Source organism: Numida meleagris, chromosome 7 (genome assembly GCF_002078875.1).
Source record: "Numida meleagris isolate 19003 breed g44 Domestic line chromosome 7, NumMel1.0, whole genome shotgun sequence".
Taxonomy (NCBI): Eukaryota; Metazoa; Chordata; class Aves; order Galliformes; family Numididae; genus Numida; species Numida meleagris.
In genome coordinates, this window is record NC_034415.1 from 25082259 (window position 1) to 25102376 (window position 20118).

A 20118-nucleotide genomic window follows, 5' to 3' on the forward strand; every position below is an offset into this window, starting at 1 on the left:
CTAACGCTTTTCTTTGATGCCACCACGCTCTGCTATCACGGCCATACTCAGAACGGGACCTTTTGAATGATCCTGACGAGTTCAAGTTAAAATAACAACTGACTTACTACCTTGCAATGACAGACTCATATTTTCGAAGCATCCCCTATATACTGTCTCACCAGAACCCAAGGTATGTTTTGCAGGAAAACAACCAGCAATCGTTTCTTAACGTGCACCTTCCTAAGTAAGCCTACAGCACCCAAGAGCCACGGCAGAAGAATACGGGATGCCCTCGGAGGCCTGGCCCCCTCCCACAACGCAAGAAGCTGCATGCTCTCTCCGAAAGCCATCTCACACGTTTTTCAATTACACCCAGACCACCAACAAAGTTGGTGGTGAAAAAGGGGAGCAGCATTCTGTTACAGAGTTCTTCCTTGCAGTTCCTGTTACTAGTTATTGGACGGCATTATGGCTTTTATAACGTCGGCAGCGTAAATCAGCAGGAGAAGGCTGAATAGAATGTTCTATCCTTGCCTCCTGATGAAAATTCCTGTCCAAAGAAGGGATAAAATAATAAATTAGTTTTAAAGAATCCCTTTTTTCTTTGGGTTTATTTTGGTTTAATTTAGCAGAATGCATAAAAGAAGGATAAAAAAAATTCGTAAAGCCAAGAAAACCACAAAATCCCCTTAAAAAATTAGATTTATGTTCAAGTTTGAAATGGCATGAACAGGCATTACAAACATCATCTCTGTTTCAATCAGAGTAATAAAAATTGTCTTACAAATTATAAGGCCATAAACATTGAGGATGACTCTTTCTGCAGACCAGTTGGCTTGCACTGACTCCAGAATTTGGTGTTCAAACGTAAACAGCACTGCTGATTCCTCACATGTTGCTGCCACTTTGGCTTGCCACAAACAGATCAGAATGTATGAAAAGGGAAATGTGTTCATGCGACTGCTCACCCAGATTGTACAGCCCCCAGGCTGACCCCATGGGCCAGGGGACAGAAGACACGAGAGGGACACCTCCAGAGCAATGCGCCTTTTGTCCTGGATGCTACTTTGCAGCATCACAAGGAAAATGTAAGGAAAGTTTACTGCTGTAAAGCATCATTTTGCACATTACCATTTGTGCATCTTAACATCTAACCACATATTGTGGAGTGAAAGAATGTTTCAGAATGTGTTAATTTTCTGGCGGTACTGAAGTGGGCATCCACTATCTCAGCCCATAGTATACAAACAAAAGGCAAAATCTCCATGATAAAACTGCTGTGGCTGTGAGAACACCAATAAAAAAACCCAAGCCAGAATGGCCTTTTATGAAGAAGATGTGGGATCTGCTACACCTGAGCAGGGCAATGGCAGCCCTGCAAGCCCAGTGCAGGCCATGTGTCACACACAGGTGTGCCCACGAGTATTTGTTCAGCACCATCCAGCTGCCTGCAACGCTGCAAGCTGCTCTTTCTTGCACCACCCATCCTACCCACTAGTCAGATTATTTAAACAAAAATTTATTTGCAACCGCAGAATACAAATCCCGTGCACAAACGCTCTCTCTCTGGGGGTGGGTGCTGCCCTGAGCAATGGCTCACCAGAGATGGCTGTTGGCCACAGTATTTGTGCCAGAGCCTGCAGCAGTCATCCCACATGGGCTCTGTTCCAGCAGTAGTGCCAGGGCTCCAAGGGGGAGGCATTTTGTCCTGCTCCCTCAGCACAGCCGTGACGGGCCGTTGCCCTACTATTCTTTTACATACCTTCTCTGCTAGGCAGTGGGATCTAGTATCCCTTAGCAGCTGCTAGGGATGTAAATCCCTCTCAAAACCAGGGCTAGAGTCCATTCTGCAGCAGTTCACATGAATATATATATATATACATGCTCACATATGTGCACACATATACCTACATACACACACATGAATATATCTATGCTTTAAAATATGCCCAGAATGAAGTACAATTGCCTAACAAAATTACCAAATTGTTGTGTCTGTTACAGACATGCTGCCAACCTGCCACCACATGTTCCACCTTTCAGAGAGGATTCAGTAAACATTTCAATTGAAATCTAAGACTCATAGCGAAGGTATCAATAACAGTGACATATTATGAAACATTCCCTCCCTTCCCCTTCCATCCCAGCAATAACTGCCAGGCGATCCTGGCAATTTCACAAGCACAGCAATGATTTCACTGGCAGATTTCAGTGGATTATTGTGGCCAATTTGGAAAAGCACTCTAATAAGCATTACTTTCCAGAAACCAATATAAATCTGGAAGAGGGGATTATTAAACCCAGGGAAACTATAACAAAAGACATTAATTGCATTTTTGGAAGGACCTTCTGAATTAAATTATTACCTGCTAGTTTATAAGGCAAATATATAGATAAAAACCACTACCGTGACAAGAATTTATTTATATTGGCTATATATATGTACTATAGGAAATTTATCTGTAAAGATAATTTACACACAAACACTATGCTCCTTTATGGCATATATACAAGCAATGCATGCTGTTATACGTCTGTATGTAATGGCAATTAGGATTAGGTTATTTACTCTCACATATATGCATTCGCACACAAGTCAAGTAGAACAAAAGATCAAAGGTAGGATGTGATCACAATGAATATGTCTGTGTATCTGTATGTATATTTTGAGGTTTCTAGATGGTCTCACAACGGAATACAGCAGTTTCTCAAATTGAGTCTACAGGACTTGGAAAGATTTTCTTAACATGTTTCTCATTTGCTGCTTTTGCATAATTCTGAAAAATCACTGGCCTGCTCCAAAGTCTATTCGAGTACAAAAGGAGCTTTCTCTAAACATCAGTAAAGGCCGGATTGGGCCATTAGTGCCAAAGGGTCCCTGAAGGAACAACCACAGCCTGTTCTAAAAGCTCTAAAACCAGGTGACTGAAGGACTCATCCCACTGTTAAATAACAGTTTTGAAAACAAGATACCGTATTCCTACAATACCACAATGTAACCTTGACTTTATTTTCCCTGTTACAAGACTGTGAGCTTGTATATGTGCTCTTCACGTTTTGTCTGCTTATGTTTCCAAACATGCAGTGAGTGAAGGAGAAACCCCTCCCCTTCAAGTCCTCACTGGAGGACTTGGTGAGGCAGCAGGAAAGCAGTGTTACAAGCGAGTATTTAAATAGCTCAGAACAAACACCTCACGTACGACAAAAACTGGACACAAAGACAAAAATGTATGCTTTTCATACTCAGTTATTATTAATGAATAGACCAGGAGCAAACCCAGGAAGCCCAGCTCCAAAATAAGTACTGCACAGAGCACTGCTGCTATCCAAACAAAACACAAGGGCTGCGGCTGAGCCACAGGACTCCCACACTGATACATACAGGTACAACATGCACCCCCAGCTTTTAACCCCAAAAGACAGCCAGGAATGAGTTGTCTGCTTCATTTGACACTTGGCTTTCAGTGGGATATGACTCACTGTAACAAAAGGCTTCAATGTCTTTGTACTGTTTTTGCCCTAAACATTACTGTAGTGTGCAATTACCATTGAATTCATTGAGAAAACAAAAGTCCAGGATGATTCACATATATTTTCCCTAAACCTGAGCTAAAATCTTCAAAGCCTCCGAAGCTGAGTCACCAAACTGAATCACCCTGTTTTCAAACATGCTGAGGAACTTACGGAGAGCAACGTTCAGAGGTACCATACAAGGGAGCTGTGTGGAGCACAGCGAAGCCCAGGGTAAGTCATCCACCTCTAACAGAAGCAGTCAGCATCTCATGAACAGGGGTTTGATTATTAAGCTTGTATCATACAGGTCGGCTGTTGTCATGGTTCCTGTTTGTTTGTGGTCAATGGGTGTTTTCCTTTCAGCACTGCTGAAATTTGCCTTTATGGACTGGCGCAGGCTGCGAGCTCACAGCTGGGCAGGCTCCGTGCAGGTGCACAAAGGATGGAGCCCCTGCCTTGCGCAGACAGCTTTGTGTGCTCACTGGCTGCCCGAGAGCAGGCAGGGCAGCACGGTGCCAACAGAGGACAGGAGAGCAGCATGGTAGCTACAGCCGCAGCTGGGAGCCGCAGAGGCCGCTCTGATCTGCTCCAGCGTGTACAGACACAGACCGGCCTCTCGTTCCCTTAAATCAGCCCACCAGTTAGATAGCCAAAGGATGTGTCCATTTCTGTAATAACATTATGAAGCATTTATCACAATTTATCAGAACCAGACTCAGGTCATGACTAAAGCCACTGTACGCTCATAAACACAGCAGAGAACTTGAAATCTGTATTTGAAGGCTTTCTGCTCTTCATCTTTCATAATCTAAATTAAAGTTATCTACAATCAGTCCTGGAAATTAGACAGCCCCATTATAGCTGTTTCCTAGTAACTACGTTTAAGCTGAATTTGCCAGTATTCTATTATTAGCATTTTCTTAAGTATACAGTGGTGTTTTTGCATGGAGCTGAAACAATGACAACATTTTTAGTGCAACACTGCAGTGTAAAGCATTCGATTTAATACAGGTTTGATTGTTTTACTTAAGGTGCCCACTTTGGAGGCTGGATTTTTCTACTTGAAATGGTTCCTGGGCAAAGCACCATAGATTTAGAATGACACGCTGCCATGTTTTTATGAAAAATATGGTTCTGTTTAGGCTACAATTAGAAGCTTTCACAATTTGTCTGTGGAAAACTGAGACTGAAAACTCCAGAGTCAGTTTGTTTACTGTGAACTGAAGTAACATCTATCTTAGTAAAGAAACTTGTACAACAAAAGAGCCTCCATCACGGTAAGGCCTGAGAGTTTTCCTTCTAAAAATGTAGGGCTGCCACGCAATTCTTAATGCACACCAATTCACAAGGCTACGAGCCATGTATTGTTTTGGAGCCATGGGGGTAAATCAAATTATTATGAATGACACTAATGATCCCATACTTGCCTGAATATAATGCATGGTATATAGCCTTGCCTTCAAGGAATTTTTTGTGTATGTAATTGGTATAAGTGGCTCACTCCCTCTCTTTTGTTGATTTTACAAACAAATGCGCTCAGGTACAGTCTGCCTCTTCCAGGTTAATTATGTGAGCCAAACCAGCCATGCCTAGCATATGAGAAGTCCCAGGGTAAAGTGGCAGAAAGACCCAAGCACAATACACAGCCTCTCATAAAACACATACAGCCACCCCCTCCCAGATGGAGCTTCAGCAGCAGAGCTGTGTCAGTGGACCCTCAAAGCCACCACTTAATAGCAGTGTGGAAATGTGGAAGGCAACATTGACGGGGAGGGGTTTGTGTTTTCACAGATGCAGATCTACATCATAGCACAGCTCAACTTGGAACACAATATACAACAAATCAGAGGCTACGTACTGAGAGAAGACAACCATCAATAGACTTTCAAAAATCCAAATGTTTTTTGAAAACGCTTTGCTCTTTTCTTTCCCAGAAAAATCAGGCCAGATCCCAACTGGCAAAAACTGGCAAATTTCCACTAGCCCATGGGTCATTAACTCCGAAAAAGGGCAGTTTCAAAACCAGTTTTGTGTGTAGCGTTAGTTTCTGTCAGTGTTGCTATAAACAATCAAAATCGAAAGTATCTGGGATGACTGCAATGCTCACTGTTTTCTGTTGCCATTCAGAGATGTGTTTCAACAAAGATTTCCCCAAAATAATAAACACTTATCAGAGCCTGTATGTGACACAACAAAAAACTCAAAACAAGCATATCTACCTTCTAAGTCTGCACCTCTGGTGCTGCACCAACACAGTCCTCTATTGTCCATCAATACCAATTCTTAAAGGAGGTGCTTTCACCTGCTAGAGGGAACAACTCATTCAGAATGGCTGGTGCAAATACTCAGACCAAACAGAGCTGGTGTGCTCTGCACTTCCTGATCAGCAAACAAATACCTCCGTAAGGAATCTCAATCCATGTCAAATGTATAACAGCAAGGCAGCATTACCATGCTTGTCATTGCCTTGTTTTTCTGTCTTCTATCATACTCAGAGACACTAAAGAATTGCCCGACACAGGCCCAGGTATGCACATAGCAGAGGAGATGGTTAGGAACAGCTGGCCTCTTTCTCTCTCCTCAGGTTTTGCTTAGCATGACTTGATTGTAATCCCCTGTCCGTGCATCCCTCACATCCACAGTGCGGACATGTCCCACACCCCTTCCCAGCCAAAGCACAGAACAATCCCCAGGGCATTGGGACACTGATCAATGCACAGCAAAACATCAAGCTTGAACCACAACTCGAAGTTCACTGCCTGATGAAAGTTAAATCAGGCATCTTCAGGTGAAGCTGCTGTGCTCAACACCCTTTATCTGTGCAAATACCCAACAGAAATCAGCTATCTGCACATCTCAGCACAGTCATTTCTGGCACAATGCTCTATGCGGTACAATAGCATTCACTGGAATGAATAGCAAAGCTTTCGTTTGTGGTGAGAAGAAACACTTTGTTCTACAAAGGTCAAATCTGGTAACAACAAAACAAAACAGAAGGTATCTTTCCTGGTAAACTGACTGCTCCAGCCAGTCATTCCTGATTTCATACCTGCCAGAGTGTAAAGCAAGCATTTAGTTGTGAAATGCTCCGATAGTCCTGCCTGCAAGGACAGGGGGACCCACAATATGGGGGCTGCCCAGAACCACCCCTGCACGTTCACTCTCCCTCATTACTTCATAGCAACGCTAGGAGAACAAAATACACAAATTATATCTTTAGAGCATAGACATCTGAAGGCTCAACATTTACTGTGATGACTGTTAATGCAGGTCCTTCTCTTATGTCTAATGATGCAATCGATTTTCACAGAACAGCAGAAATCAAGAAGATTTTCTACAACATATTTTCCAGTTGTTCAGACAGTCCAGCTCATATTCTTCACACAATTGGGCATCAAGTATTTCCACTGTGAAACTGTTCCAGTCTAAGATATACCTCATAGTTAGAAAGCTTTTACTGAAAGATTAGCTTTAAATTTTCCTTTGCTTGGCTATGCCTGATCACCCCCACTTACATTCTCTACTCTCTTCTAAACAATCCCTCCCTTCCCTTGTTCTCTACTCCCCAGCCCTTAACTCCTTTAATCTTTCTTTAAAAGACTGTCTCTCTGTCCCCTTAATCATTTTTTAATTTCCCATCCTGTAGGCGAGTGCCAAAGATGTTAAAATGAGAGATGGAGCCTTGCCACAAAGGAACAGAACTCCTGTAACTCCAAAATAGTTGAAATCATGAGAACTTGCAGGCCATTACCCCACTATGTGAATGGTATTTTTACAGCACCAGAAATGAAGTAACGCAGCTACAAATATTCATGTTTCAAATGTGTTGTCATTCCAGTGGCCCAGCTACAAGTTGCCCGAGAGCAAGCAATGAAAGCTTAGAGATACCACATCCCACAGTGCAGAATGTCTGCGATTCAGAAAGGTTCCTTCCACACCGATGCCTTCCACTTTGTCCTGTGTTAAAAAGTCTTTCATTTCAGAAATTCTGAATTTGCTGCTTTTCAGTATCTGTCCGTGGAGGAGAGATGATACCAAATCCCTCACCTGCTTTTCTCCTGAAGCCAAAAAAAAGCATCCTGCCAGACACTACAAAAAAAATCAAGTCTGTCCCAACTGAAACCAAGACAATAATGTTTGAGGATACGCAGGAATAACTGTGATGCTTTTATATATTTTCACATATTCTTCTTTTTTCTTCTCTCCCCATGTCATGTCTGAGTAGAGAATTTATTGCACAGAGGCAAGTGGGCAACGTGTCAAGCATTAGATGTGGTTTTGCTGAGAACACCCCGCACTGAGTCAGGTCTACTGCTGGTTTTCTGAGAGTGCAAGCAAGCCTCACAAGGTAGATCTCTTGCCAGACCCTTTCCTCCTGCACTACTAGAACATGTTTTCAGGCATCACGATTCGGGGCATTCCAGCAGTAACCTCATGGGCTTTGTTTTATGTGGAGACAGTGTGCTTGAGATCTCCAGAGAACCGGGCTGAGACTGTATCCCTTTACAATGGACAGCAAAGCAATTTTTGCAGCTGGTCAATTACTGCATGAAGGCAGACAAAAGTAGCTGCACCCAGTTTGAAAGTCAGGAAAAACAGAGCTGGATTTATCTTGCATCACTCTGGAAGATCCTGACTTCAAGTCATGGTGTTGGCACTGCATCTTTCTCAGAGGCACAGACATAAAGGTATTCTGTGCCTCTGGATGTACTGAAAGGATTATTGTCATGGGACACGATACCTGGGACAGCAGAGCCTGGGAGTGGTGACCCACAAGGCCCTGCCAGCTTTGCCTTGTGTCTTCCTGCTATTTTGTTAATACCCCATCTTCCTCACTCTCCCACTGAAACAGAGTGAAATCATATCAAGATGGACACAGCAGATTAGCTTTACAAGGTTCCCACCCATCTGATATTCAACAGCTTCCCAATCTAATAGTAACACAACACCCTCTACAAGCACAGGTTGAAGCAGCGTGCTGGCAGCCCGAGCCCAAAGCTGCAGCTGAATCGCTACCCATGTCCTGCCTCCTGCAGCTCACTGTGGGCATTCCCAGGGCCTGGCAGCTCTCCATGCAAGGGTTAAAGGAAAGTTGTAAGCAACGGTTTTAAAACGCTTGGAAGAATCTCCCTGAATCAAAACCATTTCATAAAAGGCTCTCTGCCAGGCAATAAAATATTTTTGATGGACTCTCATTTTATCATTACCCATGTAAGAAAAATGTATTGCAAGAATCCCAACACAATTCAGGGAAGTAATCACTTGCAGATTTAGTAGGCATTTTCAATTGGCAAAAATGAAAGATTTATTGTAGGGATGATGAAACAAAGAGCAGTTGTGCAAACTTTACTGAGCTGGATTATGAGAACATGCTTTTTCCATTTCCCACTTTTAAATGCCTTGGATGCTGTTTCAAAAGAAAGATCAAGATCAATTATTTAACACTGCAGTTACGCTGTACCTGAGTGAGCATCTCTTCACATATGTTGTCTGTATACAACAATAAAAGGAGAATAAGGGAAGACACCGCTATAGACAACAAAAGCAAAATTTGGAATAGAATTCATATCATAATGACAACATTTTCTTTGAAAGTTGCTGAATAAAAGCACAGTTCTGCAAACCCTTACTCAGATGAGTAATGCTCTGAAGTGGAGGGGTCCTGATCAGTAAAGGTCTAGAGCCTCACACCGACTTCAAGTCTTCCCACTTTGGGAAGAAAGAGTTCTCTTTCCTGCCTGTTCTGCCAGGGACTCCTCATGTGACTACTGGCGCCCTGTGCCCTGCCGGACATGTGCACCCTGCTGTAAATTCAGGGATTCTTTACAATTGCACAAGTGTAATAAGGGACAGAAAGTAGCAGAGTAATTAGCCTGAATTTAACGGCATCTGGGCGCAACAGCTTTCTCTGCAGTTCTTCTGCTGAACACAGGCAGAAACGGGAAAGAGCTTTGAGATTCTCAGCCGACAGAACCATCAGAGATGCAAACTAGCATTATGGATGCATTACACTGTTGGCCTCACTGCCTCACTATGACTATTCACCCTCACTCTGCTCCAGAGAGACTTACTTCATTGTATTTGTATGAAAATAGAGGAATAAGATCAACATTTCCAGAAGTGCTCATGAAATTTCAGTTACTCTGTTACACACTGTCTGCTCTGAGAGAAAGAGCACCTCATCTTCAGAGTTGCCCTGTTCAAGCTGGGGACATCCCAGTGACAGCTAACTGACCTCAGGTTCTGTTTTTGAATATCTTGCTCATTGTGGAGTGCCAGCTGCCAGAAGGGCAATTTTCTACATAAATGGTTTAAACAGCACATCATTTTATTATTATTAGGTCTGCTGGGCAGCTTGCTCGAGCGAGGGCAGGTTTCAGAATCCAGCCCATCGTGAAGCCCAAGCTGACATAAACTCCCCGTGCTGTGGAACGATCCCTATTTATTTCTCATCCGATTGTTAAAGGCTAACTGGTGCTGGTTTGCCCCGAAGGAACAAACAAATGCATCGCCTTTAGAACTGAGATCCAACAGCATAAATGACTGCATAAAGTTTTTAATGTGCACTAAATTCCTCTTTCTCCCCTGAGACCACACTATACAGCCTTTGCGCTGCCTGCAAATGCAGATTAACATTTTTATTAAATGACATATGTTTCGCTAATACGGAGTATTAAAATGTATTGGCCTAATAAGAAACATTAATGAGTATATCATTGGCATGGTTTTTAAACAATATTTAATTTTACTGCTTTTTAATTTGACCAAGCCCTCTGCCAGGTGATTCAAGCTATTTTCTTTCTGAGGTTAATCGCTGCTCAGAAAGGCTACATCACCGAGAGCTCAGAGCAGTTTCGTGCTATTTATAATAATCCCCACAGAACACATGCACAGAAATAAAATAAAGCCAAGCACTTAACCTCAAGAACACAGTCACAAAGACTGCTTAAAATTTTAGAACTTTCAAGCTTTCCACCTTCTAAACGGAAAGATTAATAATGCTCAGGTGCAAAATCTTAAAAAATGAAATTGTACTGAAAAAAAATCCTCTGCCACTGCTCCTAGGTAACTGCAAACTGCCACAGACCACTGAGGGCAACCTGCTCTCCCACATCTTCTGGAGACAGCTCACCCTAATAAAACGATGCTGGACACATCCTTGAGTGCTCTTGGGGTACATTAAGATGTTCCTGCAGGAAGCAGACGGTTCACAGTTACACTTACTGCTCTCCAAAAACTTATGACTAGGGTGTACCACTTGATCTTTACTATGCAGACTCATACAGTGAAGCTGACAGACAATTTAGTTCCAGACAGGATGCACAGCTGAAAAAGAAACCTTGTCACACTTTTGTTAGATGGGTAATGGTAAGCCACAGAAATCCTTAAGTTATTGCAAACTCAGTGCTTAGAGGCTGGAAAGCCTTTCCCTTTTTGCATCCTCAGATGTGATTATTTGATACAATTCATTGATCTGCATGGCAAAGAAAGTGATCTTGTGGTGCAGCTGGAATGAATTGGGAGTTAAGAGGCCGCTTGCAAAGTATCTTCAAAAGGTGATGCCCCATGAGAGGTTTATAGGCCTGTGCTGAGACTGGGGTTTGAATAAATCTACATGTGGACTATCATCCAGAGCCAGGCCACAGCAGAGCTGGAAATAATTCTGTGTCTTAAAATGAGAAGGAATCATTAACTGAGTTCTGTGGGACAATGAGATAAAGATAAAAACGTAGTACTGAGATGTCATTTTTGTGCGCAAACCAGGCAAAGGGAAGGGAAAGGAGCCTTGGAAAATCTTCTAAAAAGACCTGGGAGCGATGCCTGGAGTTTTGTCTGGCAGCCAGATATCACAGGTCACAACTAATAAATTTCAGGTTTCTAAGCTGGGCATACTTCAGCCCATATGATCTGACAAAGAACATGGATGACTTAGCTCAGCGTGGAGGAGTCTTGATGAAACTCCCTCTCCTCTATGCCACCGTAAGCCAAGCTCTGCAGTCACCATGCGGAACCATTTCTAATAGAAAAATGTTTCTTTAGAGTCATCTCTGTCTATCAGACCGTTGTTGGGTGTTTGTCAAAAGCTTAGTGTTTAGGTTTCTGACAAACCTCTGCTGCTTTGGGGGCAAGTGGTTCCTAATGCTAAAAATACATTTTTTTCATCAGACAAATCAAAATGCTGAAGAATGAAGAGAGAAGAAATCAGTTCAGGACGAGCTGAAATACAATTGTTTGGGGACTGCTCTAATGAAATAAAAACACTAAATAAATCAAAGAGGGAGAGGTTTTACACAACCTAAAAAGCTTCTTTGTTTAATACTTTTCATTCTGAAATGGAAAGTCAAAAAATATGAGTTAAATTACAGAAATGTTTCATTATTTCCAAAATAGTACACTGTTTAAAAAATGCCACTAGTAACAAAATCCTCCAGTCCCATTCCCTGTTCCCCTATCATTTTGTTTTCCAAAATGAATGTGATCCAGCTTCACTAATGATTTTCCACTCAAAACTGTTTTGCAATGATTCTGCTACTGGTTTGAAATAATTGGCTTAGAGTATCTAGAAGAAGTTCTGATGTGGAACATGGAAATAAACATCCATCCTCGTGCCACAAGTCCACCTAAACCACTCTTCTGCTCTGTCCTGACACCTTAGCTTGAGGATATACTCACTTCTAATAGTAGAAATTATCCAGTGCTGTGAGAAACCACAACAGTGCTAAATAATTTCATTATATCCTATGGCTGTGAGTTTCATAGAGTGAGTATTCACTATGTCGTGGTGATGTCACTGCTTTACCTCACTTAAAAGAATGAACAACAGTATCTACAAGCAGCCATTGGCTCCACATCAATATACCAGGAAAACTGTCATCAAAAAGAATTATTATGTTTTAACCAGGCTCCCAATTACTGAATCATTTATCAAGTCAAATTAAATAAAACCTGATGGAACTAGATTCTCTTGTAAGCTAAAGAAGTACGTATTTGAAAGCCCCCTCCGTGGAATTCCCATGCTATACCTCTAATAACATATTCCATTTTCAGATCTCTTCAGTATTCTGCTTGAGATTTTTAAGGCACGCAACTTTAATAGCATTCTAGGTGATGGCAGCAGTAGTCACAGTATACTTCCTTTGTATTTATGTAGGTTTATGTGAACCAAAAGTCTGAGAGTACACAGCAAGACCTCCCCCATATCAAACCACTGCAAAAGAAGAGAAAGAGCCGCTGCGCTTGGTCCGAGCCCAGTATCCAGCACCCTGCTCTATCACTGCAATAAAGCAGAAGCACTTCACAGAATGTCCTAAAGTCCTTCCCAGTGCTCATGGCGGGAAGCTGATAATCCCGCGGGGAAAACATCAGCAGCTCCACTCCAGCAGGCAGACGTGGAGCCCCTGAAGGGACCATCACCCTGGACGGCACTGCTGCACTACGCTTCCGGTCTGCATGAAGAACTACAGTTTACGTTCTTGTTCTACTGCAGTGAAACACGGGACAAGCCCAGTCACAGAGCAAACCGCAAGATCTGCTAGGCTGGAGCTCTGCTGTGGACAGGCAAGAATTCAAATTCACCAGCTGCTGGTGGTAAACTGACATGGTGACAAGTCTGAAGCCATTTAACAGCCTGCCCTCCAGTGTTGGTGCGTGTTTAAAGCCATTTGCACTGCCCTGCAATCTGTAGTGGGTTTCATAGACAAATAAACACTGTATTTTCACCAAACCACTGCATTGCTGCCTACTTCTCCTCTAATCACAGTGTTTTTAATGGTGCAGTTCCTTGACAGTATCGGGAAATGCCATCAGAGAGACCTAATAAAAAGAGATCTGCGGTAAGGCAGCTTTGATAGAATGGATGTTTCCTACTATTGACTTCAAAGGAAAGAAAGTGAGGCTAATATTGTTTTGTTAAAGCACTTATTTGGCATCAGCACATGACACCATCCACACTAAGAGATGAAAACACTTTGCAGACTTCCACAACATTCCCTCGAGTCAGGCATGGAAACTTATTGCTCAGGTGAAGGAACTCCAAAGCATGCAAGCCTGTGCACACAGACCTCTTCTCTCTGCAGATGCAGGACTCTCTCAGACTCACCAGAAGATGTGTAGCCCGTTGAGATCTCAGTATTCTCCCATCGTGCTTTGCTGGACACAGGCTCCTCACTGACTGCAGACAGAGTAATACTTGCTATCTACTGGGAACTGAGATTCCACGTGAGTTTCCTCAGCAGCAGTAACACTAATGTGTTCACTAAGCCCCTTTTGCCCACAGGCATAACAACCAAGCCTCGGTTCGTGATGTGTTACAAAGGCAGTGGGGCCTTCTGACACTCAGCTGAAAGTTTTCACAGGTGTATGCCATGTGAAACCACCTGCGTCAGAGGTGTACAATGAAAATAACAGGAAGCACAGCAGGCCCACTATCTCTCATGCAATCTGTACAAAGATCTGTTTCACAGGTAGAATTGCCAATGGTTAGTTGGTGTGATGTAGTGATTTGAACACAGGAGCTGCGCTGGTATGCTGGAATTGCCTAAAGGTGCCTCTAGGTAAGTTACTTATCATTTCTCAGTCATCAGTACAGTACCTTTAGTGCCTCCCCCTCACGGATTCAAAAGAGTTGACTGCAAAAAGCACAAGTGCTGAATTTCACAGCGTACAGATGCAGTGCCCAAATCACCACACCAGGACTATTCCCAAACTGAATATATCGTATATATGCAAGAAGAAAAGATTCTGCTTCAAAGCCTTATTTACCTATGAAGAAACATGATGCCATAGGCAGGGCCGAAACGTACACAGGAGGCATTTGTTTCTTTGAAACACATGAACTGGAAAGAATAACAATGGCTGTTATCACTGCCCAGCTCCCTTCACGGATGGCACAAATGTTACCATACCCAATTGCTGTAAACGCAAATTGCATATGTAGGAATCTCATAAAGGTAAACATATTTACCTTCACTCATGTCTGTGAAGGCCTGCAACAGAGTTTCCCGAACACATAAGCATGCAGTGATGAGATCTTCATCTGCTGCTCTTTATGAAGCCACAAAAGTGCAAGAGGATAAGCTGATAAGCCATGTTTGGATTTTTCTAAATCAAACAATTCTAGACAACTAAATTTACATTTACAAGCAGGGGCTTAAACCAAAGATGCAATATTTAGAGATCAGCAGGGTTCTACCCACCAAAGTATTGGAAGAACTATAAGACAGCAAAAGATGCAGCTATGAGAAACTATTTTTTTTTAAATAAAAACCATTTAAGCTCGCTAATTTTTGCTGTCTCAGACAATCAAAATTCCAATTGTCTGGGACATCAAATCTCAAAAAGCATGAAATTAATCTTCAGAAGTTAAGGTCTTAAAGGCATTGCATCATTATTTTTGTTGGATATATTTTTGATTATAATGCAGATGAACCCCAAATTTAATAAAACTAAAATAACATGAGTTAAGTATGAAACATAACAGGATATTGCAAAGAGATTAGGTAGTTTCCTTTAGACTACTTGCAGAGCCCAAGGAAAAACCAAACTGAGGGACACAATGACAAGAAGGCACCACTAAATTAGAATATTTAGCAGAGTATGAAAACAGTATACTCATAGAACAGGTTTTGGCAATGAAATACAGCAAGCAGAATATGGATCTGCAACATCAGTACTTCTCTGCACCAGATACTGTTTTGCTTGTCAACCGTCTGTAGTAAAGAAAGAAGCAGACCAGCTAAATTTAAACCAGCTGTAACGATGAGAGTGTTACAGTTGGACTGAAGGAAGCTTACCTCATGAAAGTATTGTGGAAACTGCTGTTGGAAAGATAATAAAAGGATTAACTGCAGTTTTAGTGAACCATTTACTTTTCAATCAAAATGTCTCATGTATTTCCTGTTCTCAAGTAGCCTGAATTCCAAAATTCCTTTGTCTATTACAGTACATAGTAGCAAAGCCTGCCATAAGAAATTAATAATTTTACATGGAAAAATACTTTCATGTATGGTGGTGGAGTGCTGCTTGCTGTTAGCTTCTCCTGAGCAGCTCGGTACCTAGCAGCCTGTAATCTTACCGAGGGGAACAAAACCGAGGGCTTAAAAAAAACTACAATGGGTAATTGTGAATAGCGAAAGAAAATCTCCACTACAAATACCAAGAGATGTAAAGTTACTTTAACAGAGCTACAGGAAAAATGAAACAAAATCTCAGAGCTCTATAGGCACAGAATGAATCGCCTTCTTAATTTGCAGGAATAACAGCACAACTATTACCACATCAAAAGAAAAGCCATCATTTAAAATGACATGACATCACCGCACAATGAAACACTGCACAGCAACCGCTGTTCAAAATGGAATGGAATTCACTGGGCAAATAATCTCCTCTTGATATTAATAACTTTAAGAAGCTGTGTTGCAGCTTTGGATCTTGTCCCTGCTAGATCAAGCTCTTTCCAGGGTTAGAAAACTAAGCTTGCAAAGAGGACATATTTTTCATGTGCTCACTTGGATCCAGGTTTGCTGACACAGGATTCCAGCTTGTAACAATTAATACGCTGATAACTCTGCTGATATCACAGAGTGTTGTTCTGGGAACAGAAGAGTTAACTGCAAGTTCTGCAAGGTAAAGCTCCTAATTATGACAGGGGCGATCCGTGTAGGGGAAAAACTACACTGTCTGCTGGAATTACACATCTTTATGTGCTTACATGCCAAGGCTATATACCTGCATCATGAAGGCTATCTGCAATAGCTGATGTAAAGTTTTTTCCAACCTATTCATAATGTTGAGCCTTGTGATGTTATCAAAAGCCAGCTCTTTGACGCAGATGCACGTAACTGAAAGAAGGAAGTTTTTAGCATTTGCTAGGATGTTACATGATTTAATGTCTCTGGTTTATCCAGTTTCCTGTAGTTATGGGAATGTAACATTAGAAATCTGCTATACAATACCTGTCAAATGCGCATTTTGCAGAAAAAGACAAAAGTTCCCTCACCCATAGAGTCCAGTGAATCTTTCAGCATTATAGTAAAGCTAATTGGGGTTTCATGTTTAAATATTTCTTTTAAGAACTGTGAGATAAAAGTGGGGAGAAGACCTATTTCATTAGAGACGGCTAAAAACAGTCAAACAAAACAGAAGGCTAAAATAAAATCTGCAAGCTTCCACAGCCTACTTATGCTTTTGTTTGGTAAGAAGCAACTAACATTCATTATTCTTGGATGATTTATGACCAAAACAAAAATATTTTTAGGCATTTCAAAATATCCGTATTTGAAATAGGGATTGAGCTACTTCTGGAAACGACGAGTCAGTTCATTCACTCAAAGTTGCGATAAATAAGTAAGCCTTAAGAGACTTTCCATTTTATCTTGGACAATGTGGTGGTGCTCTCTAAATGTCTGCATTGTTTCCAGTATTACTTGTGGGAATATCCACTGAGCAGTGAAGATCTTCAGATAATATTTTTCATTTAATCGATGGAAGTAAGAAGATAATGGGTTGATCACTTACAAAGAGTATCTTTCACCTTGAAACATTTTGTAAAACTCTGAATTTGTTTTTCCTTCTTTTCCCTGCCATACCCATTGCAAGCCAGCAAGCTATCCCCTGAACAAATGAAAAAAAAGCAAGCTTTTTATAAAAGCATGCTTTGCTATTGCTCCATACAAAGCTGCAGCTTGCCATGGAAAAGTTTGTCTTGATCTAACTTCCTTACAAACATTTTCCATTATATCATTCTCTGATCAAAACAATAAAAAAGACATATAGTCAAAAAATTATCACAAACAACAACCTGCATTCATAGACATTTCCTTTGTTTGGACTTGTCTGTGTGTGTGTGCATGTATAAGTGCATGCACGCACACGCGTGTGCATGTGGGTGTTACAAATAAGACTTTCCAAATTTCATTGCCCAATTTGGAAGCTTATGTCAAACTTGTTTTGCTTCATCTGTTTCAGTCAGGGTCTTATATCATTGTTGTCTCAAACATGTGGAAAGCTTAATGGAAGTCATTAACTTTTATTTTAGTTTGGCCATATTGTCATCATGGTGGGCAGATGCAGGGATGGTGCTATTCCCAAGATCTTCTTTTTGGAACACTGATGTTGTTTACATCTTCTTGATCAGAAGAGAACAATGGTTTTTACTTATTTTTAAAGCTCTGTCTCACAAATTAAAAAAGCCCCTAAGAACCTTTGAAAATGTACTTGAAGATATTCTTTTTATTCTTTTAACTATTTAAAAACTTAACAGATTTATTTTTCTTTTCTAAGCTACCAGCTTAAACTTTTGCATTCACCAACCTATGGCTTACTGTTCAGCTGAAGGAACGAAAAGAATTTCATTAGAAGTGTTTTATGTTTCTCGATTAAAAATGTCACCCGAGGCTCGGTGACTTGTTTTACGTTAAGTGACTGCTGTGTGCTTTGATCATCACTTTATTAATGCTTTAATGAATATTAAAAAAATAAAGCACTGTATTAAAAGTTGAACTCTCACATAAGGAAACTGAATCCCTTTTCCAAGAACTACAGCACTTCTTACTCAAATATTTACTTCTACATTAAGGTTTTCTTCAATTCTCCTTTAGCCTGCTGCAGATTGTTACAGGAAAGCATAACAATTATATTAGAATAAGGTTGAAGAGAGAGCAAAATAGAGAGCAGAGTAATATGCTTCCATTCAAACAAATATATTCCAGACTTACCATGCACTTGTTTGGTTTTTCTCCAGAGTGAACCCTCATATGAATCAGCAGTTTGTAACGAGCATTGAAGGGTTTATATCGGCGGACACAGCCTGCCCAAAAGCAAGTGAAGTCCTCTCCTTTCCTCTGGTCAATGTGCGTCTTTTCTATGTGTCTGACCAGTTCATCTTGTTGGTCGTAAGTGGCACTACAGTCAATCCACCGACAGACCTGTTTGCCACTGCCGAGGTCCTGCTCATCCCCTTCACTGGGCTGAAGGGATTTCGGAGACATAGAGGCGTGCAAGTGAGGCAGCGTCCCTTGGGTCTGGCTTAGCTGCTGGTGTAGGTGGTAAGGGGGAGGCAGCCCTTGATGATGTCGGAAAAGATCAGCGGTGGAGGAATAATCGTCAGCTGGTTCTTGTTTTAGGAAACTCACCTTCTGTGTGCTGTGGGAGGTGTTTTGATGAGGAATGCTAGTACCATTCATCATAAGGCTGAGACTTCCATTCTCCTCGACTTGTTGCATTTGTATCTGCTCACAGTCACTTCTGTCACACTCAGTGGATATAGGTACAAGACATGCTGGAGGGGAGGGAATACTGCAAGGGTTTCCAGGCTGAGAGCAAGACTGGGGCCGAGAGGATTTCTGAGCACTGTGATGACTGATCTCCACGGGATGAGAGGAAATGCCAGCTGAATTAGTTCGCAGTCCATTCACACAGGTGACCAGTGACGTCTGTGATGTGCGGATGATAGCGGTAATATCAATTCCTTCAGCTGAAGACGGCACAACAGAGATGCATCTCTTCTTCAGGTTGCTTGCTTGTAGCCTAGCTGAGTGCTGAGGGGTGCCAAGTGACAACGGACTCGGGGAGGAGCTGTGTTCATTATTAAACAAGTAGGAAGAAAGTGAATTTGTGAAGCTATTATTCATTAGGTCTATTTCAGGATGCAGACTACTGGAGGCTCTCAGCTCCATCCCCTCTGTAATCCTTCTATGCGTGGAAGCCTCAGACAGAACCTTATAATCACCGGGACATTCTTGTTTAATGTGCTGAGCTGGGTGACTTCCATTCAGGCATGGAGCAGCAGAATCTACTGAGTCTTGAAACCTGGGTGACCTGTAATATAGTTTGTATTAAGCATCACAAGCTACCACAGGATTTATCGTTTTTGTACAAGACACAACATTTGTAAAGCCCTGGAGAATGGAAGCACTTGCTCTCCGCTGAATGTTGCTTGTCTAATGCAGCAATTACAACAAAAAAATTCTGCAGTGCTTCCTCTACAACCCTTGTAAAGGCAGCATCGTTTTACAGAGGATTAATTTTACACAGTGAGTTATGCACAGAACAGCCAGTCTCCCTGTCACTGCTACGGGCAGTTCATCAATCACAATCTAGGTTTTCAATGCATAATAGATCGGGCAAAACAATAGCTGAGAATGAAGTTTGAGAGCTTTGGGCTTTTTTGAATTATTCAAATATCAGTATTTTCCTCAGAGCGCACTGGGAAAATGCCGTGGCAACTTTGTTCAGACAAATCAAAAAAGGCCATAGAATTCTGCTTACACGTGACAGAGATCTGTGCTTCGCTACACTGAAAAAGGAGCAAGATCTGTGGAGGAAAAAAAGGCATACAAATAAAGAATCGCTCATTTCAGCCAGTGGTCCAGAGTTGATGAGAGATCAGCCAAAAGATAACAAAGAAAAGTCCACAACCAGGAGATTTAAACTGGCAGTCTATATATCTTCATTCCAATTTTTCATATGATAATCTGCCCAGGTCTGTAAATGCTAAAGGACTGTTCTGCAGAAGTGATTTTCAGTCTCTTTTGATGTGTGCTGAATCCAGTCACTCAGGAAGCAGGAATCCCACACAGACATTTCAGTAAAACTTCCAGGAAACATTTCTAACCTTTTCCTCCA

The 20118-nt window shown here is 41.6% G+C and overlaps 1 protein-coding gene across 6 annotated transcripts in view; it reads right to left on the reverse strand.

Moving 5' to 3' along the window:
• Window positions 1-20118, reverse strand: part of GLIS1 (GLIS family zinc finger 1) — a 187937-nt gene that overhangs the window by 79731 nt on the left and 88088 nt on the right. For all 6 annotated transcript variants that reach the window (XM_021404411.1, XM_021404405.1, XM_021404408.1 and 3 more), the window contains one exon: window positions 18210-19311. In XM_021404411.1, the coding sequence (XP_021260086.1) occupies window positions 18210-19311 (1102 nt within the window). The remainder of the gene's footprint in view (window positions 1-18209; window positions 19312-20118) is intronic.